Raw genomic sequence first — 17,993 nt, 5'->3', positions numbered from 1 at the left:
CTGTAAAGTGGGGAGGGCTCCCCCTGGCTTCCCGGGTTGTGTGAAAAGGCAATGAAAGAACACCGAGGTGCACACGGCGCAGGAGCGCGAAGGCTGCTCTGCAGGCGAGACGCCTCCAGCCAAGTCAGGGCAGCGGCGCCTGCAGGGCAAGAGGACGAATCACGGACACGCCTTTTTCTGCGTTACCCCATACAATTAAAAAAAATAAAAATCCCTATAAAGAGGAAGGACTTAAAAAAAAAAAACTGAAGGGAGAAGCTAATCCCAAAGTCAGGGGGTCGGGCCTCAAACGGATCTCAAGCGGTCTGTGCGGTGCGTTAGCCATGACACTCCTAGGCAGCGGCAAACGCCCTCGACGTCTCCGCAAGGGCCAACCCTAGGCTTCCCTAGCGCCATGTTGGACGGTCGTCCCACTTCCCAACCTCCCCGTGCGCCTTCGGACCTTTCTACCTGTGTGTCTCGCTGGTGGAGCCGACGTGGGAGGGATTCCCTTAGAACCCGACCTCCCTTTCCGGCTGCGTCCGCAGCCTCGGCCAATCAGACCGGAGCGGGTAATAGGGACGGGGCCGAACAGCGCCCTCATTGGACATCGTTGGTGGGGGCGGGACGAAGGCGGAGCACGCGCCAAAGCGGAAGTGAGGCGTCGCGTCGCTGATTACGTAATGCCGCGGTGGCTGAGGCGGTTCCGCTGGCCGGTGTGTACGCGGCGGGCGAGTCCAGGTTCGGCCCGCTCGGCTCCTCCGGCGCCCCAGACCCCGGCCGCGACCCCCGCTGCGGCCCGGCCGCCGCCCGAACATGGACTCCGCCGGCCAAGGTACCCGCGGGCCCGGCGCCTGCGCCCCTCCCTGGCGGCGCGTCTCGGGCGCTCGATCCCCTCCGCCTCAGTCCGCCGCGTGGCTCCTCTTCAGCTGCCCGGCGCCGGGCCTCGAAGCTTCCGATGGCCGTGGCGTGCGTCTTCCGCCCTCGGCTTGGGCCGCTCCGAGGACCGGTTCCCCGCAACCCTTTCCCTCGTTCCCAGAGTTTTGGGTTTTCTCCCTCGGGGCAGCTCGCGTCGTGCCCCGGCCCGGCGCTTGCCTAGTCGGCCGGCCTCCGTCCCTACGTAGGACCCTCGAGGACACGCCACCTGGACCTGGACCTGGACCTGGGCAGACGTGCTGTGCGCCTCTCCCGGGGAGGGGAGGCGGGATGGAACCGTCTTCGCGTTCGGTGCAGCGCCCCTTGGGTGGCAACGCAGCTCGGAGCCCAGGCTACTTAGGGGTTGTCTCAAGGGGGGAAGGGTGCAATGAGTTAGGGGCACAGCCAGCACACCAGGCCTGTTTCCAGGACACCCCTGACCGGTTTGCGATGGCTGCTGGGGGTGTGGAGGGGCCCAGATTAAAATCTTGAGAAGGGGATTCAAGTCGGACTTCCATTCTGGGGCCGTACGGAAGGGATGCCAAATTCCTGTGTTGACATGACTACCCTGGATGATTTTAGGGTTTTTCTTGCCGTTTGTCTAATTAATGTGCTGATAGAGGCCAAGATGCCTGGGTTCTGATACGTTTTGTAGGTTTTCCTACTTTTGCAGTCTACTTACAAAATAGTTGAGCATCCAAAGCCCATAGCTCTGTTAAGCTCAGGAGGCTTTTCACTGTTTGACTTGCATGTCTGATTTTGGTAAGCATCACAAGCACTGGATTCTGACTATAGGAATGGTGGAAAGTACTTACTGAGCAGTTACTGTATGCCAGATACCACACCAAACCTGTTTCTCAAATGGTCTTTTTTTATTTTCAGAATAACCTCTTGAGATTGTTCCTCGTATTTTCTGCATGCAGACGATTATACAGTTCTGGAGAGCTGGGACTCACCCAGGAGGGACTCTAACCCCCAAGTTTCGCCTCCAGCGCCAGCCCCACCCTCACTGTGTAGGTCTTTTGGTGACAGGGCTGTGCTGAGGTCATACCACACAGAATGTGTTTCGCCTCGGCATGTTTGCTAAGTGCCCAGTCTCTATCTGGGGGTGATTCCTGTGGGGTCCACCTTTAGCTGTATAGGCAGAATGTCCAAGGGCCTTCATTTTTTTTTTTTTTTAATAGAAGAGATTGTGGCGATTTTAAGGCACTTAGCGAATTTGAGCGGGTTCAACATAGCAGATACAAACGATGAAGTAGTCGTGTAGGCTGATCTCCGTTGATTAAAATGCAGACGCGCTTCATGTAGTGAACGTGTATTGAGCACCAGGGACGTGCTAACCTCCAGCTGTGTGGGGCATGTGAAGGGAATAAGCTAAATAGAGCATCTTTGGTTTTAAGTGCAGTCTAAATTTAGCAGATTCTAGGATTTCTACAGTAGAGAAACATCTGCAACAAGACACTTTTACTTCTTTCCAACCTTTGTGACTTTATTTATTTCTTAAAAAGTTCATTTACTGGGCGCCTGGGTGGCTCAGTGGTTAAGCATCTGCCTTCGGCTCAGGTCATGATCCCAGGGTCCTGGGGTCGAGTCCCGCATCAGGCTCCCTGCTCCGTGGGAAGCCTGCTTCTCCCTCTCCCACTCCCCCTGCTTGTGTTCCCTCTCTCGCTGTGTCTCTCTCTGTCAAAACAAACAAAATCTTAAAAAAAAAAAAGTTCATTTACTTATTTAAGTAATCTCTACACATGGGGCTTGAACTCACCACCCCGAGATCAAGAGCTGCATGCTCCTCCGACTGAGCCAGTGAGGCGCCCCCTATGTCTTTACTCTTAAATGTGCCAGACACCACGCAAAGCCGATTTTCCTGGCCTGTGCTGATTGTGTAGTACTGCAGGACAGCCATGGGTTTGGAGTTGGGAAGAAGGAAAGCAGACCCATGTTTCCTTGTGTGGGATCTTGTCGACTTTTAGTGCAGACAGGAAGATGCTTTTAATTCGAAGAGAAAATAGCATAGGGATTGGAACCTGATCGGGGTGTCGCGGAGGTGTGGAAGCAGTGTTCTCTCTGCGCCTCACTGCATGTTGCTGTGGAACGAGGGTCGAGCAGAGACTGCAGGGTGTTTTGTTTTGTTGACTCACTGCTGGGGCTGGATGACCCGCACATGCTCCTTGTGTGTAGTTTTAGCATGTGCTTTGCAGGTAGGTTGATTGAAAGTGGTGCTCGTTGTGTTTACAGCTGTATCAAGTTTCTCTGCTCTAAAAACTGGAAGATCTATTAGGTCTAACTGCTTTATTTGTAGCAAAGGTTCCTATCTCAGGAGCATGCACTCTCATGGGGGAAGCAGAGTTAGGGTCTGGCTGCCGTGTGCCAGCCTTTCTCATGCCCTGAAGTAGCACCTTGGGTAGCCTGAGATGCCCTTGGCCTGATGGCCAAACCATCCCTGCAGAACCCGTCAGAGAAGAGGTATTGGTTCTCTCCACAGTTCACCCCAACTCCCATAACCTGTCCTCTTACCCTTGCTTTTTTCCTTGATGGAGACCTCTTCCCTGTCTACTTCTCTGTAACTTCTTATTGACGCTTTCCGATCTTATTTGTCTCTGGCAGATATCAACCTGAATTCTCCTAACAAAGGTCTGCTGTCCGACTCCATGACAGATGTCCCTGTCGACACAGCGTTGGCTGCCCAGACTCCTGCTGTTGAGGGTCTGACCGAGGCTGAGGAGGAGGAGCTTAGGGCTGAGCTTGCAAAGGTGCTGTGTCTTGGCTGTCTGTCTTGGGACCATGAGTTCAGGCCCCCTCATTAGCCTGAGGGGGCCAGAGTGCTAGCTGTGCTCTGCGGAAATTGCCCTGGGAGGTTATTCCTAGAGTCCCACAGAAACTGCTCCTCGTGGCGGCTTTGTGTGTACTTGGCGCCTCGTTAAGTATTCCATGAGGAGAATGTCTACACGGGGACAGCTGCTCTGAGCACACCATCTATTGGGAGTGTCTTTGTTGATATTAACACTTGACAGTTTCCAGACTCCACAAACTCTCTGTTTCTGGATCTTCATTTTTCTTTTAAAAATACTTCTTTTGTAAAAAGTGCTTCATGTGATTTTTTTTTTTTAAAGTGAGTTCTTTAAGAGGAAATGGTAATTAAAAGTCAGAATTTCCAAGTATAATTTTTATTCATAGCAGCTGCCAGGAATGTTTCTTTTTATTGTATGGTGCAGAATCAAATGGTAACTCACTTGGGATTCAAAATCTGGCCACATGAACTTGCTGGTAATCTGAGTGTACCATCCGGTCCGGCAGAGGCTGGTGCACTGCCTGTCACAGGCCTCTGCTCTGTCTCCAGAGATGAGCCCCGTGTTGATGCATGCTGAGTCTGAAAAGGAGCTAGCTCTGCAGATGAGCCTCAGCCCCACGACCAGGTTTCAGATCGTGGGGGAGTACGTACAGCTCTTTCTGAGTTGAGTGCAGGTTAGGGGGCCACAGCAGGCAAGCTTTGCACTAGGTCATTTCAGAGCTGAGCTGCAGAGTGGAGAAGCTCAGCGTCACTTAAAATTTTCAGTGTGCACTTACCCCACGACAGCTGGATTGCACACCCTCAAGCCCTGTCGATCGTCACACCATGGATGGAATGTTCCAGTCACTGCTCGTTACTGCAGAAGTAACTGGTAGCAGTCCGGCCTTAGATGATCCTATGTTTGTAAATTATTTCCTGTTTCAACTACTTTTTGATGGAAAACCTAGTGATATAAGTGCTCTGAGCTACTTTTTATTACCTTACCCCAAACCATCCTTTTTTTAAGAGAAGGACTTTTTTTTTTTTTTTGGCAGCTATTGACACAGGAGCTGAAAACAGACCTCTGGAGTCGTGAAGCTCTAGAGGATGCTTCTTTTTCAGGTTGCATCCTTTTTTTAATTTTAGGGCCTGAGAAGGTTCAGGTCTTTATTGTCAGGATTCTTTCTGTTATCCGATTCAGACTACCTTAAGCACAAGGCTCGGGTAACTGCCTCTCCCGCAGCCTGGAGCTGACCTCAGGAACATACATGTTGTCATAAGGGCTGTTGCTGTGCCACCCATCCGTCTGTCAGCTCCACTTCCTTCCAAGTGCAGGTGGGGCCTGGCTGCAGCACTTCCAGCCTCTGAGCCTGGAGGGAGAGGGGCTTGTCTCTCCTGACACCTGTGCCCAGTCCCAGGGGAGAGCTCGGACAGGCCTTGCTTGGTGATCCATGGGTGGGCACAGTGATTGGTAGCCCCACCGGGAGCCACTTGGCTTGGGGGGGGATGGGACAGTCCTCCTGAAGAAGTTGGATAAAAACAGAACAGTTGCTTGACATAGACGGACTCTGTTCCTCAGACAAGTTGTTTCTGTAAGCAGAAAGTCTGAGAACCCTCTCACTGCAGTGTGTGTGAGGATGTTGGTCACTTCCCGCAATAGTGGCAGCTAATCACATCGGCTGTGTCCTTTTACAGGTGGAAGAGGAAATTGTCACTCTGCGCCAGGTCCTGGCGGCCAAGGAGAGGCACTGTGCTGAGCTGAAGAGGAAGCTGGGCCTCTCTGCCTTGGAGGGCCTGAAGCAGAACCTGTCTAAGAGCTGGCATGACGTGCAGGTCTCTAACGCGTAGGTACCTGCCCTGCGGCACAGGTGCCTCTGACGGTTGGAGGGTGTTCACCAGACCGGTGCCCCTCCTGCCTCAACGGGAGGCTAAGTACTAGGGAACTCAGTATGCCTGTGTGCTGGCAGCCAGCCAGAGGCTCTGAGTCCTTGACCTAGCAGCTGGTATGTATCCAAAGAGCTTAGAGTCTATACATATTTTTAAAAGGCAGGTGGATACACTAGCTAGTTGTCGAAACGGAAATTGACAAGAATGTATTTCAGGGTCCAAATTTGAGAGAAAGCTCATTAGGTCCTTAATGAGACTGATTTTCCTGTGATCCCCCATAGCTCATTGTCTGCTGAAGTGGTCACAAGTCCTCATGAGCATCATGTGGTCACAACCCCAAGCCCTCTAACCCAGATGTGACTCAGCTCTCTGAACTTGGGAAGTGTAGCTACATGGCTCTTCTGAAATGTATCCTCCAGGGTTTGGGGGGCGGGGCGTGGGTTTGGGAAATGTTTCCCACTGTCTGTGAAGCTGTGTCCCTGCAGGAAGATTGAATCACATTTCATCAAAGTCACCTACAAAAGCCCATTTCTCTGTCCTAGGGAATCCTAGGTTTTGAATCCCAAAGGGTGACTGGCAGAGAAGTGTTTGGGGGCCATGGGCTGTGTGTGCCTTCCTTGCTCCTCACAGCAGTACTGTTCCCTGAGGGCCATCTTACATGGAGTGACCAGGCACTCCCTAAGCATGATAGGAAAAGGACTGGTCGGTTCTGCCATCGCCTCACCTGGCCTCAGCAAGGCCTGCCCAGCAGGTGTTGAGAGGAGGGGCAGACCCTGTTCTCAGGCAGGCTGGAGACCCACCATTCCTGCTATCCAGCCCTCCGTGTTCCCTGGAATTTCACCTGTAGTTCAAAACCTTAGTTGAAACAATTGTTCTAAATAATTTACCACAGACTTTCTGTTTTTAGCTATATGAAAACTTCTGAGAAACTTGGAGAGTGGAATGAGAAAGTGACCCAGTCAGACCTGTGAGTGCCTTTGCTCTCAGCACCTCCCTCCTCCTCCTCTTCCTCTCGACACTCCTTTTAGGGACAGGGAGGCTGTGTGCACTTGGCACAAACCTAGTTTTAGTGTTTGGGGCTATTCTATTTTTAATACAGTTTTTCTTTTCTTAAACACAAATGAGAGTGTAACTCTCATGAAATGGGTGCAGTCGCTGAAGGAAATTTCCTCGGCCACCAGACCAAACTGAAAACCTCCGTCTGGCTGACATGGATGCGTCCCTTAGATGAGAGGCCTGGCTGGGCTTGGGCAGCATCTCTGGCTAGAAGGCGCCCCTCACCTTGCGAGTGGGCAGAGTGGCTGAGCACCATCTGGACTGATGCTGATGGTGATTTGGGGCTTTTTTTTTGGTCTTCTCTCCCCTGCAGACCTAGCTCCAGCTGAGGGGGATTCTCAGAGCTCACTCATACTTAGGGGTGGTTCTTGAGTGAGGGCTGCCACACAGGCCATGCTGGTGGAATCTTGAAGTCGCGTTGGTCTGAGGGGCACAGAGCTGTCAGCCACACAGAATATTAGCAGAGTAGGAAACACACGGATCGGTTTTCATGTCCGTCAAGGCTGTAGTTCAGAATGAGTCCTGATGTTTTATTTGAGATCCTTACACAAGGTAATAGCACTTCTTTTATCTGTGCTGCGGTCTGATTATAATTCCTTTGAACTGGATGAGGTAACGTTTTAAAATAGTGGTTTCTGGGAATCTTTTCCCTCTCTTGTTGAGGAGGAAGTGCTGTGGTGTCTCCAGAGAGCATGACCAACAGGCCTCCATGTCTGACTGGAAGGAAGTGGTTGTGACCGAGCTCGTCTTCACGGCGCCTGGGACCCCAGGTCAGCTGGCTCTGTGCTCAGAGTCTTCGCAGCCTGGTGTCACCAGGGGAGCTGGGTGCCAGGGCGCTCTGGCGGGTCCCGCCGTTCGTGTGGTTTGGTGTGACGCCTGTCCCCGCCACGGCCTGCTGTGCTGTGTCTTCGGGGCTGTAGCAGACGATGCCTTCACGGTGTTGCAGGTGTTCTGGAGGCTGAGACAGTCGCTGTCATCTTTGCAGTTTGGGCACCGGGCAGGCTCACGGTGTGGACTTAACCTAAGAAGAGCCTTAGGAGACTTTAGTGCTGTTTGTAAAACCAGGTGACATAAGGTTGCTAGGATATGGTTTCAAATAATTACGTGGCTCTGGGCATGGAAGTGGCCGGTGGGATGGCCCTTCCCAAGCACCTCTCCAGGTGGCAACCATTCCCCTGAGGCCTCACTCCCAATTCCGTTGGTGGGAGAGTTGCCAAATTGAAGCCCCCAGAGCATTTCTGCAGGGACAGCCCAGGGGGAGGATGACCCAGCTTGTGGTCGCTGCAGGAGGCTGCTGGCGGGGTGCAGCTGCCCTGAGGGCTCTCTCAACCAGCACACACATCTGTGCCTGTAGCACTGGCTTTCGTGAGGCCGTGCTGGGCGTAAGCAGCGTTCTCTTGGCTGCGAAGTGGTTGCCATTGGGTTCGGTCTATTACTAGACGGAGCTAAACTCGTGCAGAGGGGGCACCAGGTAAACTCCGTGGCCACTGGTTGGCATGTTGAGTCCTTCAGTTGTACGTGACGGAAAGCACAGACGGATGGTGTCAGCCTTGTCCAGCTCCTCCTTCCTGGCGCAAGGGGGTGCCCGGTGGTGCAGGTTTGAGTCTTTGTAGTATTGCAGCTCAACAGCAAGAGGGCCTGGTGTGGGTCTCACTGGACTCTCACTGTGGTCGGGGAGCTGTAAACTTCCCTGGCTGTCCACACTGTGATCATGCCCACCCAGACTTGGAGGTGGGAGCAGCCCCCAAGGGAAGATCCTGGAGCAGGTACCTCCAGCAGATGCCCCACACTGACTATGATTGGAGGGAGCCTGGTATTTGTCAGGATTCTACACTTTTGTTTTCCTAAAAGGTAGTAGTAATTCTCAAAGGGGTAATGGCCAGGGTGGCTCAGCCTAGCGCTCTTGAGCACGTCTGGGCCCAAGTTACCTGCATACAGACCCTGACTCTGCCCCCGGCCCTGTCACTGCCTGAGCTTGGCCTCCCCGTCAGGGTCCCTGCACTGCATCTGCCCTGGTTTGGAGGTTCCCGTCTCTGAAGGAGTCACTTGTGACCCCTCATTTCCACACCCCAGAAATATTGAGGGTGGTGGAGTGTGGGAGATCACCTCTATTTAGTCTCCAGCAGGGGTGCTGCCCTTCGCAATGGCCCATAGCAAGGGTCTCTCCTGTCTGTTGTCTAGTGGCTGGCTCCAATCTGAGTCACCCTCAGGATGCTGCTGCTCGTCACCGGCAGTCCGTGGCACAGGCTCGTGGTGTCTCCAACTGCAGTTTCCCTGTGGGCATGGAGATTCTCTACGGACTTGCCGTTAAATCCTCTGTTTCACTTCAACAAACAGGTTCACATGGTCTTACGTACTCGTTATTTCACAAGAAACGGCTTGAAGACGTTTACTGAATTTGTTTCTGAAACTAAATAACACATGCAATCAGTTACCTCATACTTGGTGTTTTTTTTTTTTTTTTTTTTTTAAGATTTTATTTATTCATTCGAGACACAGATACAGAGAGAGAGAGAGAGCACGAGCAGGGGGAGAGGCAGAGGGAGAAGCAGGCTCCCCGCTGAGCCAGGACCTGGATGTGGGGCCCGATCCCAGGACCCTGAGATCATGACCCAAGCCGAAGGCAGATGCTTAACCATTTGAGCCACGCAGGCGCCCCTCATTATTTGGTGTTTTATAAATAAGAGCCATGGCTCCCAGTCTGTTTCTTTCAGATAACCTGTTGTAACTCACTTTGAAATGAAAGCAGTTCGCCAGCTGGGGGTGAGGGTGACGGGGCCCAAAGGGTTATCACAAGTTAGGGGCCCCAGAGAGGGTTCTAGAGCCTTTCCGTAGCAGGCTGTGTTGTGGGGGATGTGCAGCGTGTTTCCCCTTCCCTTTATTGTCACGGCTCTGCCGACCCCGAGACACACTGTGGTGCAGGTGGAGGCTCCTGGCCAAGGCTCCGTCAGGCTGGAAGGTGCCTTGGGGGGCTACAGCTGAGGGTGTGGAAGCCCTCCCAGAAGGAGTGTGTGCGCTTTGGCTTCTGGTAGTGAGAACCGGCTGTGGTCGGCCCCTCTGCCGGGTGGCCTGTCTAGGTCCCGGCCGTGCAGCTCTCTGGGCCACTGCTGCGTGCGTGCTTGGATTTTGTTTTCATTCCTGTTCAGTTCTGTGATCGTTTCTATTGTGGGGGAAGGGATTTCTGGGAGTCAGATTGTGCTAAAAGGGTTCAGAATTAGAGTTTTTTTTAGTTACTTACTGCCTTCAGGAAATCCAGAGCAAATCTTACAGTAAAGATTTTATTTTAAAGTGTTTTAAAGATTTTATTTATTTATTTGAAAGCGAGAGAACAAGTAGTGGGAAGGGGCAGAGAGAGAGAGAGAGAAGCAGGCTCCCCACCGAGCAGGGAGCGCGACGCGGGGCTCGATCCCAGGACCCTGAGATCATGACCTGAGCTGAAGGCACTCGCTTCACCGACTGAGCCACCCAGGCGCCCCTTGCAGTAAAGATTTTAGACTATTTTCTCTCCACTATCAGTACGTTCTGGGATTCATAGACCTTCTTGGAAACTAAGATAAACTCACTGTTCTAGCGATGTCAACATGTTTTCACACTCATTGGCTAGAAAGCACATGTTTTTGAGTCCCAAGCCCTGCTGGGCACTAGAGAAGCCTGAGGCCCCATTGTGCCATGGGAGTGCCTGCCAAGTAGAGGGAGGCCCTCCCAGGAGTGTGCAAGGCTGGGCCCCCCCCCACAGGATGGGGTGGCGCAGGGTAGTCATGGCAGAACCCCACCTAGCATGGGCAGTCTGCAGTGGTCGGGAGGGAGGGGGGCAGCAAGCACTCCCAGTGGGGCCTCCTGCAGATGGCACTGGGGGGCTGATGGGGGGGGACTCAAAGGACCCAGTGGTGCTGTCTGACCTGCCCCCTGTGACCTGTGACCTGGTGACACCAACAAGGCGTCAGAAAGTGGTCACAGAGAGTAGGCTGGTGTCTCGAGAGCCAGGGCTGCCTGGTTGGCCAGAAATGAGCCCTTGGGTTCAGGCGGCTGTGTCTGTTGTTTATGGTGGCAGCTGGACAAGGGCTGACAGTGCCACGTATTAGCTCTCAAGGTGGGCCCAACGGTGTCCTTGCCATCTCTGGCCACTGCACGGACATTGAGGTCATGGACACTGGTCATCCCAGAAGACGAACCCGCGTGCGGGTGGATGCGGCAGGAGGGCACGGAAAGGGTGGTCTCTGCTGTGATCCAAGGCTACCTTTGCACTAAGAATGGTGGCCTGAGATGAAGGTCCCCCGGCTCAGAAAGGGTGTTGTAAGATAGCACGGGAGGCTAGGAGGCCTGGGGGGGCTCCCAGGAGTCTACAGGCTGCGTGTCCACGCTGTCAAGCGCATCCCCCCCCGTGGGCGTGGTGGAGTTTTGACATGAGAAGTTTCCCAAATAGAGTAGCAGAACGAGGGGATTTTCTGCCTTCTGTCCCAGACCCAGGGCCCTGTGGGTCTGTCTTCACCGCAGGAGGCAGACACTTCATGCCCCAGGTAGTCAGTGTTGTGGGGAGGAAGCAAGGGAGGTGGGCACCTGAGTTTTAGATGAGGTGGAGTGAGGTCAGAAAACGGTTGTTGCGGAGCTGGGAGGTTGAGACCTGGCCATGCCTCTTTGGTCCCCTCCCTGGTGGCCAGGCACGTGCTCACTAAGGGTTCCTGTCTCCTTCTCTTGGGTACTCTCTGGGCACTTGGCGTCCTTGGCTTATGGGTGGTGGCTGCTCTTTCTGTTGGGTTGGTTCAACTGGTATTTCTTCTCAGCTACAAGAAGACTCAAGAAACTCTCTCTCAGGCGGGACAGAAGACGTCGGCTGCCCTGTCCACCATGGGCTCCGCCATTAGCAGAAAGCTCGGGGATATGAGGTGAGATGCTCTAGTTGCATGGGCCAGTCGGGTGAGGGTTTAGGGGTTTTAGAGCTGCTGGAGGCTCTGCAGGGGCCCAGGGCTCAGAGGCATACCCCTCGGGGGCCCCTTGGCACCCATAGATGTGGGCCCACCAGCCTGGACCAGTTGGTTCATGGTCCCTTGTCTGTGGGCTGCCTCTTTGCCATTTCTGTGTTTCTTGAGGGAGAGGGTCATTGTTTCTTTTGGGTAACTTCTAATGCTTGGGGTCTGGAAAGGCGGGTGCTTCCCTCTGAAGTTCCACAGAGGGAAGATGGCCCCCGTTTGGGGGTCAATGTCAGGGTGGGGCGTCACTCTGGGCAGGCCGGCGGGTTGGGGCAGGGGGTAGGGGAGGCGTATTGTTTTCTTGGAATGTTTGCCTGGCCCCAATCTCAGAGAGTGTGTGACTGTGTGCCAGGGGCCCCAGCTGAGTGTTCTCCCCCAGAGCTGATGGAACCTTCATGGCCATCGGAGGTGCGTCTTGAGCAGGGTCTGGGGCCAGGGAGTGTGGAGGCAGCTTGGACACTTGCTGGGCCATCCATGGCAGCACCCACCCACCCCTTTCCTGCCCTGGGCTCCGTGGCCGCACCCGCCAGGTCTCCTTTGCTTCACAGCAGTGAGCCAAGGGGCTTGGACCCTGGAGCCTGCGGCCATGGTGTGAATCCTGGCTCGGCTGCCTCCTTGTTGTGCCCTTGGCAAGGCATCCCTCTCGGGATTATTAGGATGAAGCGTGCACTGCTGAACAGCAGTGTGGAGTGCACTTCGTTACCATTGCCAGCATCCTGGCCGTTACTGCCCAGCCCTGCCCTGGCCCCTGACCCGCACTCAGGACCAGTCCCCTCACTTTGGGATTTCAGAGAATGCCTCTCTGTGGCCCCCACCCCATGCTGAGGCTTCTGTCTTCTCACAGTTGAGAATCACACTGTGGTGATGCCTGTGGGCTTGGTGTGCTGAGTGCAGCGTTGGGGGTCCGTCCCGCTCTGTAGCCCCTCACCTCTTACCCTCGGGTGGGCTGCCTCCCTGCCTGCTTAGGCATTTCCTCACCTCACAGGCCTGGCAGTTGCCTTGTGGGGCCTCAAGGTGGGGGCTGTGCCCTGGCCACATAGCCAGGGGTGACGACACAGACCCTCTGCCCCTCGGCTTATGCCCAGGGCCGTGCTCACCTTTTGTTTGTTTGATGGAATTAGCTCCCCTCCAATTTTTATTTTGAAAAATTTCAAATTTTCAGCAAGGCTGAACAGTTAGTATGCGGTCTGTGTGTTTCCTCTGTGCTAAGGAGTTCGCATTCCCACAGTTGGGGGTCTGGTCCTGCTCCTGAGCAGCCATGGCTGGGGGGGGTCCTCTGGTCCACAGTGGCTGTGATCCACTCGGGTCCTACCACCCGTGGCTCTGAGTGGACCGCATGGAGGGTGTGCACTGGTTCCTCCCGTAGGCTTCACGGTAGTCTGCTGATACTGGACTTCGTGGGTGTGTTCCTGTAACGAATCTCATTTGAAATTAGATGGGACGCCATCGCTGCCGCACTCTGGGACACCTGCTTTGGCCCCCTGAGCCGTGCTGTGGTGAGCCCGGTGACAGACTGATCACGCCACCGGTGGCTGGAGCGCCACGGAGCAAGCCGTGTCGCGTTGTGCCCGTTCCTTCCTCGGAATGCTGGGCTGGGAACAGCATCTGAGGGAAGCAGCGACTGTCTGCAGTGCCTAAGTTACGCGCTCACAGGAGCGTCCTCTGTCACTTTGGGCGTTACTCTCCTCGTGTCCTCACTCGCGTTCGAGTGCGTGCAGTGTCGGCGCTGCTGGGAATGGCTGTGGTGGCGCTGTCCTGGGCCACTGTGGCTCCGTTCCGCGCCTGTTCCTTCGTTACCGCTCCCGGCTCCAGGAGCTGGCGTTCGCTGCTCACCCGTGGCGTGTCGCCTCCGGTCACGTGCCCGGCCTGCCTGGGCCTGCCGCGTGTCGCATCGGCACCATGCTTCACACGCGTGGGCCAGCCGGCGGGAGGAGCCGGGTCCCATTCCAGGTGCGCAGAGGGACTGTCCCGTTTGCTGCTGTGCGTCACCCTGGGGCTCTTTGGTTTTATTCTGCTGTTTTCAGGGGCACGGTGAAGTCTGACACCTCCGGGTCCTCCGCGGGTCCACCATTGCCTCACCACGTGGTTTCAGGTGGTTTCTGAGACCTGTTAACCTCCCCAGTTTGGAGCTGAGGTTCAGAATCTACCACTTCTTGAGAATGAAAACAAGGTCCAGGGAAGTTTATATATATTTGGACGTCTGCCGTACGTCAGTGTCCTCGATGGGCCTGTCCAGGAGCAGCCCTGGCCTGAGAGGCTTTTTGTGTGCCCTGGGGTACGAGGCGGCAGGCTGGGGGAGGGCATTGGATTTGGGTTCAAGCAGGGATGGGTCTCTGTCTAGCTTGGTGACTTGTGACAAGGCACCTGCCTTCCCTAATCCTCAGACTCCTCCTCCTCCCACCTGGAGATGGCAGGGCCTGCTGCCCACCCACATGGCCGTGTTGCTTCTGAGATGACCTCCGTGTTGGGGGTAGGAGGTGGTAGGCCTGGCTGTGTCGTGGAGGACGTGGCTGTGTTGCCCGTGGACACACGTGTTTCCAGGTTGGAATCTGTCAGCTGTACTGACGGGGCCGGAGTGCAGGGCGCTCGGCCCTGGGGGTGTCCCCAGGCCTGTTGCTGCGTATGTGTGTGCTCTGGCCCGGCCAAGGCCCTGTGGAGAGTGCAGGCCGGTCTGTGACGCAGGGCATGTCGGCTGAGCCTGGCTGACCTGGGTCCTGGGCACACACGGACCCTGAGGGTGGTGGAGCCTGCCTCAGCACACCGCACACCTCTGCACTGCTCCTCTCTTCGTGGCTTCTTCCTTCTAACTCCAGGCAGGGTCACGGACATGCGGGTGCCTCGTCTGTGACCCAGGTGGGGTCATGGAGGGGCCGGTCATGTGCCTCTCACAGAGTCGGGCCTTGGGGAGAGTGGAGACGGGGTGCATGTCCTACTCTCCCTGTGGTGTGAGGAGTGGGGGTGGTCATGGGGGTCCCTGCGTGGCCTCCCTTCCCTAACGCTACGTTTCTTCTCCTCCTGCTGCCACCTCTCAGGGCTCGTCCGTTCTCACACTCCTTTAGGTAAGACTGCGCTGGACGTACCTGTGGGAGGCTCTTCTTTTGGTGCAGGGCAGGGTGGGGCCTGGCTGGCCTGCGGAGGCTGCGCTGGAAGCAGTGGTGAGGGCGCCACGGCCCATTGCTCACATAGCCAGGCCTGCCAGTGTTGCGGCCTGCTTGAGAGCTCATGGCGCTCCTCGGGCTGTGACCATGTGGCTCATCGCCAGCCTCCAGCCCAGCCTCACGGAGCTTGTCCTGCAGCTCCCACCTGCGTGTATTCCTGAGAAGAGACCTGTTCGTGTGGGAGGGTCATGCTGGCTCTCTCGCTGTTGTGATCTGTGCCTCTTCCTCCAAAACTCTGGCTCCTCTCCTGTTTTCTCCTCCCCCTGAGAAGCAGTCTTGTCCCTGTGAGTCGAGATGGTCTCGTCTGTCTTGTGAGAGCAGCGAGCAGCACTGGGACCCCTCGGGCATCCTCCTGAGTGGTCCTCACTCCGTGCTGATTCAGTCATGCTTTTCTAGCCTGGCACCAGCTGCTCTGTCACACACTCTTCTAGCTTGCAGGCCTAGAGCCCAAACCCAGCACAACGTGTGATTGGAAATATTTTTACTTACTTGACCTGGTGGTTTCTCTTTTGCCAAAAAGTGACTTCACTTGCCGTGAAGTCAAGTAAGGACATTTGACAGTTATTTGTTTTGTTTTGTTTTGTTTTTTTAAGATTTTATTTATTTGAGAGGAAGAATAAGATAGAGAGCATGAGAGGGGGGAGGGTCAGAGGGAGGAGCAGACTCCCTGCCGAGCAGGGAGCCCGATGTGGGACTCGATCCCGGGACTCCAGGATCATGACCTGAGCCCAAGGCAGTGGCTTAACCAACTGAGCCACCCAGGCGCCCCTTGACAGTTATTTGTACCAAAAGTATTTTTTAAAGCCCCAGGCGTAGGTCTTCTTAGTTCCCTATTTTAAAGCTCTCCCTCAGCAATCTCCCATTTCTGGGGCAGCTTTGGGGGCCAGGGAGAGGAGCCTGGGGTCGAGTTTTCCTCCTGGTGCTGGGGGCCCTTCCGTGTGTGGTGGCCAGAGCCCACCTGCCCTGCAGAGTCGAGTTTCTGTGTGGATGAGCTGATGGGCATGGTAAATGCCAGGCTTGTCCCTGTGTTAACTTCTGCTTCCTTCTCTGCTTCTATCATGCTTCCGAGCAGCAGCTCTTCAATCCGCCACTCGATAAGTATGCCAGCCATGAGGTAATGTGCACTCGTGCCCCGGGGCTCTCAGACCGGGGTGGGCGCCGGGTGGGAGTGGGTGGCTCCTGCTGGTCAGCCTCCCACTTCCCACATCCCTGAGCCTAGGATCATCTTCCCCAGCAGCCTCCTGTGGGCCAGGGGTTGGAAAGATCCTTTCTAGGCCAAAGAGCTAGTGGGGGTGAGGCTCAGAGGTACCATTTTACCAAATGGGCTCCCCTCTGGAAGCTTCCAGGGCCGCCCATGGGGTTGGGCCAGGGAGGGGCGGAGAGATTCATACACTTACGCGCGGCACCCAGGAGGCTTAAGGAAGCATCATCTGTACCTGGAGGGAGTCCTGGTCTCCCCAGAACACCCAGAGCCGTGGCCTGTTTTTGCAGCTTCCCACGGGTGTGTTCTCCACGCTGGTGCAGCAGCAGAGCCCCTGTCCTTGTTACAGGAGAATCTGCCGCAGCTGCCACAGCCCACAGCACGTCTGGGGGTCCTTGACCGGCTGCCTCTAGAGGCCCGAGGGCCGGGAGGAGCCGAGCCAGTGAGGCAGGAGCTGGTTGTGGAAAGGGTGCAGGGTGGGGCTGGGGCTGCCCTGCTTTCTCCTCCTCTGCCGTCTCCTCGCTCCCTTGTCCCAGGATTGTCCTTGGTTTTCCTTTGCTGGACTTCTGTGAGAGATTTGTGTCAGGAACACCTGGGACTGTTTATGACCTCAGTGTGTGTGTATTTAGGGTACAACAGACGTGTGTCCCACGTCCCTCCCGCCGCCCAGGCGAGTGGTCTGCAGTTTGCCCGTGTGAGTCTTGGGTTTCACCCACTGGCAGCGTGTAGGTCGTCTGTTCTTGCAGTTGGCAGGTGTGGCTGCCCTGTTCTGACCTGGAGGCCTCCAGAATGACCTTGCTGGGGCCGTCTTCAGGGGGCGTGCTCCCTCTCCTTCTTGGCTTGTCCCATATTTACAGGGAGGTCTCAGGACTCTGTCAGGGATCTTTCTGGAGGTTGACCCTAACCCTGAGGCCCTTCAGATTGAGGAGGGCAGCACAACCGTTTGCTCCCTACACTGACCTCTCCTCTCTCTCTCTTTAAAGGAATTCTGCGACCTTCAAGTCGTTTGAAGACCGAGTTGGGACCATAAAGGTAACGGTCTCTGGACCATTCACTTGTCTTGTTGGGGTGGGGCATGATGTGTCCTTTACGTAAACTTACTTAGTCATCGTAGATGCGTGTGCAGTGACAGGAACTAACGCGGAGGGTCCTTGTACCTTTTACACAGTTTCCCCAGTGATCACGTTTTGCAGTAGGACAGCCAGGATAGGACATTGATACGGTCAAGGTGGAGAGCGGTTTCATCCCCACAACGGTCCTTCCTGGTGCTCACCTTCCTCCAGCCCTACCCCCACCATCACTCATCTGTTCTCCGTTTCAATGACTTGTCATTGCAAGAATGTCCTAGGATTGGAACCGTGTAGCGTGGAGCCTTGGAAGATTTGCTCTTTTTACACTGCATAAATTCCTGGAGATACTGCCAGCCAGCCTGTTGCCTGTGTCGGTGATTTGTTCTCTTTATTGCTGATCGGTGTTGACGTGGCGTAGACTCCATAGAGAGCTGGACAGCTGGGGTTCCCGGCACAGGCCTAGGACCTGCCAGCATTGTGTGCTCTGTCTCAGGTTTTATTATCTTTTTTTCTTGTTTTTTTTTCCCCATCTGTAGTCTAAGGTTGTAGGTGGCAGAGAGAATGGCAGTGAGAACCTTCCCTCCCCAACCGGGAGTGGCGCCAAGCCCCTGCCCGATCACACGCCTTTCTAAGCCCGTCGCAGCTTTGCCCGGCCACGGAACAAGTGCAAGCACGTCCTCATCGGCTCGACTGCGACTCTGCAGCGCTGCGGCCCGCCAGGCCGCGAGCGGGCGCACGGAGCTGGCTTTGAGGATAGTCGTGCCACTCACATGTAGCCGTGGCCGCTGTGTTCGCATGAGCTTTACAGAACACGGTCTTGCACGCAGATGCTTTACACTGAAGTTGTAAACTGTCCTCCCTGGGGTGCGGGGAGTGGACAAGACAGTGGGCCCTTTGGCAGTCTTGTTAGCTCATGAGAATGTGGAAGGAACGGAGAGTGATAAGCATAAAATAAATGGTATTTCCTCAACCTCTCCTTTCGTAAGTTAGAGG

General features: G+C 55.1%; 1 protein-coding gene across 7 annotated transcripts; it reads left to right on the top strand.

The window, feature by feature from the left end:
- The first annotated feature begins 670 nt into the window (after positions 1-670).
- On the top strand, positions 671-17,724 carry TPD52L2 (TPD52 like 2). Of its 7 annotated transcripts, none has more exons than XM_032387650.1 (9): positions 671-814; positions 3,499-3,644; positions 5,357-5,505; positions 6,456-6,515; positions 11,386-11,487; positions 14,604-14,630; positions 15,802-15,843; positions 16,914-16,962; positions 17,537-17,724. In XM_032387650.1, the coding sequence occupies exons 1-9, from the start codon at positions 796-798 to the stop codon at positions 17,630-17,632; spliced, it is 690 nt and encodes a 229-aa protein (XP_032243541.1). In that variant the 5' UTR covers positions 671-795; the 3' UTR covers positions 17,633-17,724. The 7 variants fall into 7 exon arrangements, with proteins under 7 accessions (XP_032243541.1, XP_032243545.1, XP_032243542.1 ...); XM_032387654.1 differs by having other exon boundaries at positions 17,099-17,710; XM_032387652.1 differs by lacking the exon at positions 671-814 and adding an exon at positions 1,483-1,907.
- The last annotated feature ends 269 nt before the right edge of the window (positions 17,725-17,993 follow it).

Source organism: Phoca vitulina, unplaced genomic scaffold (genome assembly GCF_004348235.1).
Source record: "Phoca vitulina isolate PV1807 unplaced genomic scaffold, GSC_HSeal_1.0 scaffold50, whole genome shotgun sequence".
Taxonomy (NCBI): domain Eukaryota; kingdom Metazoa; phylum Chordata; class Mammalia; order Carnivora; family Phocidae; genus Phoca; species Phoca vitulina.
Note: the sequence above shows the minus strand (reverse complement) of the source record. Positions and strands in the feature narration are given on the sequence as shown.